Here is an 8,151-nt window from a genome sequence, read left to right on the forward strand (position 1 = left end):
GGAGGAGGAGGAGGAGGAGAAGAGCAGTGGTCAATATATGTTAATGAGCATCCCTCCCACTGTCTTTTTGTCTCAGCAGAGAGGAGGCTGAAATAGAAATGTACTGCGTGGGTCATGCTTGAGGCCTGTTTTGTGTGCGTGCATGTGGGTGTATTCATGTGCTTTTGTGTGTTAATTGCAGAGAGTGTGCTCGTGGAGGCGTCGTGAGGAGAGGTGGGGGATGAAGTGCAAGTGATGACAAAATGCATCCTGGCCTAAACACCTCTGTGTTTGTGTGATTTGTGGGTCCTAGAGAGGCAGAGGTGTTAACAGAGGAAAGGCAGGCGCTGGGTTCAGAGTGTGTGTATGCGTGTGTGTGCCCTTCAGCCATAAAGGAGTAAACCCTGCACACTTAATGACACAATTTAAACGGCAGAAAGAATTACAACAAGACTCGTTGTGCAACAATAATTCCGACGCCTTTGTAGACTGAATCAAATTCACTTAATTTACCATCACAGCTTTTTTAAATTACTAGAAAAAAAGTGTGACTGAATCAAAGCTGCAGCTTGTTGAGAGGAAAACAAACAAATTACAGGTGCCAACATGTTGCACGCATCCTTTTATGTGTTACATGTGGCACGTCGAATCACATTAAAACCACATACTGCACCAAAATTTCTGTTTTTTACTTTGTTTCCTGCAGACATGCATGGATTACATGAAAATAATCTAGTAATTAGTAACCGGTATCATTTTCTCATGAGGCAACTAACAACTAAAAACTTTGTTATATCAGGGTGAACCCCTTGAGATGCATCATCTCGTTTTTGAGGGTCCCAAACAAACACTTACAAAACAAATGGAAAACAGAACAATACATAACATTAACGTTATTTGTTTGGTTTACATAAAACCACATTTTTTTATTTTAAATTGTGGAAGACAACTTTTTTTAAAAAGAATTATACAGTTGACCTATATCTTAGCATTTCGTTCATGTCTGTAAAGAAAACTATATTAAATTGTTATTTTTAAAGTTTGATTATTATTTAAGATCTAAACTTAAAAATTAGAAAAAGTACACAGTTAAAACAACCAAAGAAATAATAATAATAATAATAATAATAATAATAATAATAATAATATTTAAAAAATAAAATAAAATAAAATAAAATAAAACAAATAAATCCAAAAACCAAAGGATTTGCTATCAACAAACTTATAAAAATCCCCAGTCTATAAAAGCAGGGTTTTAATATTTTTTTTAAATGTGGTACAGACTCAGCTGACCTGACAGTGAGGGGGAGGCTGTTAATAGAACAATGGCCAAGCGCCAGGGAGAAGAAAACACTGAATTAGCATATTAAGTATGTATCATTGTTAGAAATTAAAAAAAAAAGACATAATACAGACAGACAATTGCATTAAAAGTTCCTAAAAATAACATGAAAACCCATCTCTGATGCAATATTCATAGGAAATATTCATAAGATATGTCACTTAGTGAGGGGCTCGTCAGTTTACTCAATGATAGAAAAAAGGGGTCCTATGAGGAAAAAAGGTTGGGAACCACTGGGTTATGATCTAAAATTACATGTTATTGTGTTGTTTCAGTTGACACATTCCTGACACATTCCTGTCCCACTTAAATCAAAATATACACACATTATTTTGAGAAAACAAAAGGGGATGGAGACCAATTTTCCTTTCACACAGAGAAAAAACTGGCACAAACATCAATTTGGACACATTTTTGTCCCTTCTGCCAGCAGCTCGCTGCATTATCCGCATTAGTTTCATCTCTTTGCTGCAGAGTAAACATCCATTCCCACAGGTAGGGAATGTCACCGGTGCAGCATTATGGCCTTTAGAGGTGAGGCGGTAGGCAGGGGCAGAAAATAAACAGTAGTAAACAACAGGAGCTGTGGGGAGTGGGCTTCCCTGCTGTGCTGATTATTGGAGGGCTGTACACGGGCCTGATCCCCCCCCGGGAGCTCAGCGAGCGGGAACGGCTGTTGCTGGCTGCCCACAGAGAGGCCAACAACATCTGGGCCTCAGCTCAGCTCACCTCATTACACTCCTGTTGTTGTGCTGGAGAGGAGCGTGTTTGTGTATCAGTAGTAACAGCAGTAACAAGCAGAAAAATGCTGCGATTTGAAGAAAATAATCAGAAAAAAATGAACTATTTTTGTGTTGAGTTGTAGAATATCTCTCCAAGTTATTCTTATTAGAGTAGAAAATACTGAAAAATTCAATAAAACCTCCAACTGGAATAATGAAATTATGAAATTTGGGCACACAAAGTTTCATTAGACACCTGAAAAAGCATCCATCAACTCGCTGCCTGGTTACAGTAGCTTGATTTTTAATAACAAAGCCAACACAAGCCTGGAACAATAGTCAGCATCACATTAGTGTTTCTCAATATGTTCTAAGTCAGCATTGCTAGACTTTATTATTTATTATCTAAGCAAGGGTTTTATGTGGTTTGCCCAGAGGCATCATGTCAAAAATGGACACAGTGCGGCGTTGTAATGTGGTGTATATTCATTAATCATATATTTTTTTTTTCATATGTATGAGACTTCTGAAATGGCAGCAAGCCAGTTTTCTAATGGCTGCTGCTGGTGCTGGTGAGGGATTCATTAGTCTTCTGGCTCCCTCTGCTGGTAAAATGTGGTCATAAAGACAAAAACTAAAGCAAATAGATGCTGAAAGTTATAAAGTGTGACTTTAAACACCCACACAGGTGTTTTCAGTTAATCTGGCTGATTAGACCTCTGCTCAAACCCTCATCTACCATGATAAAGATGCAAGTTGTCCCACTACAACAGGTGCAACAGAGCTAACAGGAGATGTCAATCAATTAGTCTGTACACGCCCACTCGGTCTTGATCAGAGGTCTAATCAGCCAGATGAAGTGAAAACACCTGTGTGTGTTCATGTGTTCAGAGGCTTTACCATAAAATCAATGTAGAGGAAATGTCAAATGCATCAGTTTCAACTTTATATGTAGGTAAAAAGCACTTTTGCCTAAAATCAAATCTGACCTCATTTTGATATGTCACAGTAGATTAAAGCATGTATAAATAATGAACTTAATGATGGCTGAACTCCATTTATCTGCTTCAGTTTCAGAGTGTTGATATTGTGCGTGATGCGATTGTGTCATGATGGCACACCTGATTGCAATGGAGCCATCGTTAATGTGATTATTAACACTTGTGCCTTTCCTACTATAACAGGTTGAATGCTGTGCAACAGACCTATGCCTATTCATTCATTTTATCAAACATACCACCAGTGTCAAAAATACAGTACCTTAAAATACAAGAATTATTCAAAACTAACAAACCATGCTGAACTGAAAATTAAATATTGGCAAATAAAAGAAAGTATTTCCCTTATCATCCGCCCTAGAGCAGTATATAGTATTTAAGGTGTTTGCTGTATTTTTGTTTGCCCATCTGTAGCAACATTATTTCAGGTGGTAGTGTGAACTGAATGTTTTTTGTTGTCCTCATCCAGAGGTCAAAAGGTCAAGTTCAGTTAAAGAATTGCTACCTTGTCTTTTTCAGCAGGATGTTGTTCATTTAAGGGGGCAATCGAAACATAGTGAACATGAATTTATGTTGTAAATGTACATTACAATTCACTATAAAAGCCATCAGTGTTCATGCCTCAGCACTCATAACCCCATGCCAGAGAAATGTGTAGTTTACAGTCAACTGCATGTCTTTTTATGCTATGTGGCCAAGAAAAACAACTGTATTGTACTTGTTGAATTCCAGCAATTTCAACTCAATGAGCAAACCCACCTGCTCATTGAACAACAATGAACAGAGGTTATAAGCAAACTATCTGTGCAGTCTTATGAATAAAAAAAAATATGACAAATTTAATTCTTTGTTCGTCCAATTTATTACGAAAATGTACAGGGGGATTAACGGTAGGACTTCTGGTAGCGGGCACGAGCTCCAGGTCCACCGAACTTCTTGGACTCGCAGCGACGTGGATCGGCGACCAGCAGGGTCCTGTCGTACTGGATCAGGATGTCCTTGATCTCCTTCTTGGAGGCTTCATCCACATCTGCAGGAGGACATGAACGCTTCAGGTTATTCTTCATCCAAAGTGTTCCTACAGTCTGTATACTTAAGTTTGTACAGAATACTATAGGTATGTATAATGCAGTAAACACCGTACTATCTATCTATCTATCTATCTATCTATCTATATATTCAGATTCTCACATCCAAGTGACCTTTTGTAACACTAAAAATAACTTGGTTTAGTTCTCATTTAGCCATTTGCTCAAAACAAGTTTTGACCCTGTTGACATTATACATTAAATAATAAAATGGAGAACAACTCTATTGTTTAGAAAAAGTCCCATAACCAGGTAGTTTCTATGAGAACAACAAGGCACAGTGTCACAGGACTGTTAACACTTAATAACAAAACAAAATACAAAACTAACAGTGGACAGTTCATGTCCTGTACTCCATATTTATCGGTGTAGTAGACAATTCAGTTTTGGGCACTGTTAATGAATTCAGAGTGATCGCTGTGCCTTAGTTTGTTGAATTGCTCTGACAGGATATCACCATTCCTTATACAGCAAATTCAACATTTAAACTCAGCAGCACACAGCTGAAATCCTTAATACAACACATACCACTCAAAGCGACAGTTTAACACTTGCAGGTTAAAATGTTTCTCAAGACAGCAAGTTTAAGTTTGAATCTCCCACTTCAAAATAACTTAGTGTATTTTTGATGCTATAGCTTTGGACATCTCTCTTGAGTGCTGTGTTGTTTAAGATAGACTACAGTGATTTCTTATTTGACAACCTGTCAGCTATCTAGGATCTCAGTTCTGTTGCCTCAGTTAATGACCATGCATCAATGAACAGGTCATACCACCTTACAGGGGACTACTACTTTAGGCAAGCAGGTCTAAATATTAACAATTTGTCCTGGAATGCAATATGTGCTTGTAAAATACATCCCTTAATGGAAAAAAACACTTCCCATGCATCTGGCCTAGGTTCATTTGGTTGAAACATTTACAGCAAGCTTCTTCACAAAAGCACAAGTGATGTTTGTGCACTGAATACAATGTAATACTCACACTTCTGGTAGTAGGCAACCAGGGATTTGGAGATGGCCTGACGGATTGCTGAAAGACAAAACAAGAAAAATAAATGGCAGAAAAGGGAACAAATATAATCCTAAAACACACACCGTCTGCTGATGGATAACTATATGAGAAAATAAAATGTTCTGCTTACCGTAGATCTGTGCAACACGTCCACCACCCTTCACTCTGACTCTGATGTCAACTCCAGCAAAACGCTCCTTGCCGAGCAGAAGCACTGGCTCCAGAAGCTAAAAAGAGAGGATATGATGATGTCAACCACACAGTGTCAAGAAAGAAAGCCAAACGAGCATGGCAACCAGGATATCTGCAGGTGTATGCGTTAGAGATGTTTCTTAAAGCAGTTTACTAAATCCCTACTATCTTCAAAGGGCAGCAGGATTTATAATACATTTCAGAATACCTCACAAACATAAAGTACTCAAACAGATAAAAACAGCCAGACACGACGGAAACCCCAACAAACAAATGTAACAAGAGACATTTATGCAGACAGTAACAATGTTAATGGAAGGACACAGAATGATGGACACTTCAGTGAATTGGCCAGTTTGAACAGGTGTATTGAGGTGGGATTTAAATGTTGTAATAGTGTCACAGTCAGCTTTATGCCTTCATCTGCAATAAACCTTCCCTTCAAATAATCCATTATGTATAATATTGTTGTCGGCTGCTAGGCCAGGAAGGACAGTAAGCCTCCACTTTGCATTGTTTATATATGCATTATTTAGTGGACAGGTTACATCTGGCACCCATGTCATGCTGCAATGCTCATCATCCCCCATGTTACTGCTGCTACCCCATTCAATTACAGATGCTAATTGAGCATCACCCTGATGTTAACCACCTCTCTCAATGGGACTCACTTTGTACTGGAGGGTGGCAGGCTCCACCATATCCAGGGGTCTGCCGTTCACCTTGATCAGGCCATTCCCCCTCTTGCAGTGAGCAACTGCTGTGGCGGTTTTCTATGACAGAAACATCATCATCAGGTAAGGCAGCTTTATTTGTATAGCACATTTCAGCAACAGGGCAATTCAAAGTGCTTTACATAAACATTCAAGAACATTGCGACAAAGTGCAAAAGAACATTAAGACATAATTAAAACAGTTATAAAAACATTAAAGATTAGAAAATAAAAACAAGCCAATAATAAAAGCTAGGATAGAGGCTCAAATAGAACATAAGAGTAAAAGCTCTAGTGCAGTATATAAGATCATTATCTGGTTTAATGAAAGGCAGCAGCAAACAGGAAAGTTTTAAGCTTTGATTTAAAAGAACTCGGAGTTGGAGCTGGTCTTGCAGTATTGTGGGAGCTTGTTCCAGATATTTGGTGCATAAAAACTGACTGCTTCTGCATGTTTAGTTCTGACTCTGGGGACACTAAGCAGACCTGATCCAGATGACCTGAGAGGTCTGGATGGTTCAGAACATAGCAGAAGATCAGAAATGTATTTTGTCCCTGAACCATTTAGTGCTTTGTATTTGTATTTTGAAATCAATTCTCTGAGAGCCAGGGAGCCAGTGTAGAGACCTCAGAACTGGACTGATATGATCCACTTTCTTGGTCTTAGTGAGGACTCTAGCAGCATCAAAAACAACTGAAAGATCCGTCCATTTTAATCTGAATGTCAGCTGACCTGCACATACATTAAGTTAAAATAAGCACAATCCTTGCTTCAATTTTTAATTCAAACATTTTGGTTCATAACATGGGTTAGGATTGCTGACCTTTTTTCAATTAATTGTGGAATTAGTATGTTTGTATCAGGAGAAGTGAGCTCAAACTAACACTGTCATCCTCTGTAGAGTACCAGAAGCCCAAGCATTACTACCAACTAGGCTAGCTAAGCTATGCTAACTAAGCTATGCTAACAGTTAACTCTGATCAGATACACAGTGAAACCGACAGATAGCTAATCCAGCAACACTATTACAGGTGTGTACAACAGTAATAGAGCTTCAAACAACGTTTAATCCCGTCTGGAGCTGTATAGACCGACAAAACACGTGTAAAACTGACACATCATGTTAGCTACTTTAGCTAATGCGAGCTAGCAAGACAGTGTAGCCACAACACCACACGTGGAATATAAAGCTCTATTTTACTCACTTTACGTCCAAAAACCTGGACAGATTGCAGAGGACCTTTAGCAGGCATGTTTGCTGAAACACACAGAGGACAATAATGACATTAGAAACCAGTTAATAAGTGTGTTTTATGCTGTTTTAGAGGATCAGGATGAGGGACATACCGTCTGCAGCTAGGGTGCCGTACGGAGAGACCGAAACGGGGTTTCACACGCCGAACATCAGGGGCTGTTGCGCGACACTTCAGACGTGCTTTGTGGTAGGTGGTTTTACGACAGTTGCTCTTGCTCTACCTCCATTTTATATTTTGTTTTCAAAATGTTTTATACAAATAGATTTTTATTGATACAAAATGTAAATGTGATTATAAAAAACTGCCATGTTTTTGTCAATTTTTATTTTTTTATTCAAGGTTAAAGGAATACATACTTGTAAAGGGACATACAGACAGCAGCAACAACATATATAAACAAAAAAAAAAGAAACATAAGAAGAAAAATAAATTGACAATTGACTGACAGTGTGCAGGTAGCTTTGTGGGTGCACCAATAAGTCAAGAAAATTGTTTTTAAAAAATGACTTATTTTATTACTATTTTTTTATTATATTTATATGTATTTATTATATATAATTGTTTTTATTTCAAACTGTCAGTATACAGAGTAACAGAAGGAAATATTAGAAATACTCACATACAGATGAAGCAGAGTGAAAAAAAAATAAACAAAAAGCAGTGCCAAACATAAAAAGGACAACACAAATGAAACAAATCCAACATAAAATAAGTAAAAAAGTAAGATAAGATGAACCTTTATTAATCCCCGGGGGGAAATTCAGGTGTCAAAGCAGCAAAGTGCAGGTACAGAGGTACAGGTGTACAAAAAATGTATAAAAACAATAAATAGAAATACAGAATATAC

General features: G+C 37.9%; 1 protein-coding gene across 1 annotated transcript; it reads right to left on the reverse strand.

Moving 5' to 3' along the window:
* Positions 1-3,879: 3,879 nt before the first annotated feature.
* Positions 3,880-7,501, reverse strand: rps16 (ribosomal protein S16). The gene is made up of 6 exons (XM_074625305.1): positions 7,396-7,501; positions 7,254-7,306; positions 6,006-6,107; positions 5,273-5,369; positions 5,113-5,160; positions 3,880-4,071 (listed from the first exon to the last, which is right to left on the reverse strand). The coding sequence occupies exons 2-6, from the start codon at positions 7,299-7,301 to the stop codon at positions 3,926-3,928; spliced, it is 441 nt and encodes a 146-aa protein (XP_074481406.1). The 5' UTR covers positions 7,302-7,306; positions 7,396-7,501; the 3' UTR covers positions 3,880-3,925.
* Between the last annotated feature and the right edge of the window lie 650 nt (positions 7,502-8,151).

The sequence above is a fragment of the Sebastes fasciatus genome, chromosome 23 (genome assembly GCF_043250625.1).
Source record: "Sebastes fasciatus isolate fSebFas1 chromosome 23, fSebFas1.pri, whole genome shotgun sequence".
Lineage (NCBI taxonomy): Eukaryota > Metazoa > Chordata > Actinopteri > Perciformes > Sebastidae > Sebastes > Sebastes fasciatus.

Coding starts and splice junctions, on each gene's coding strand:
- rps16 (XM_074625305.1), bottom strand. CDS start 7,301: ATGCCTGCTAAAGGTCCTCTGCAATCTGTCCAGGTTTTTGGACGTAAA. Junction 5,161..5,272: donor ACGTGTTGCACAGATCTACG/GTAAGCAGAACA, acceptor TTTGTCTTTCAG/CAATCCGTCAGGCCATCTCC. Junction 4,072..5,112: donor GGTTGCCTACTACCAGAAGT/GTGAGTATTACA, acceptor GTCCTCCTGCAG/ATGTGGATGAAGCCTCCAAG.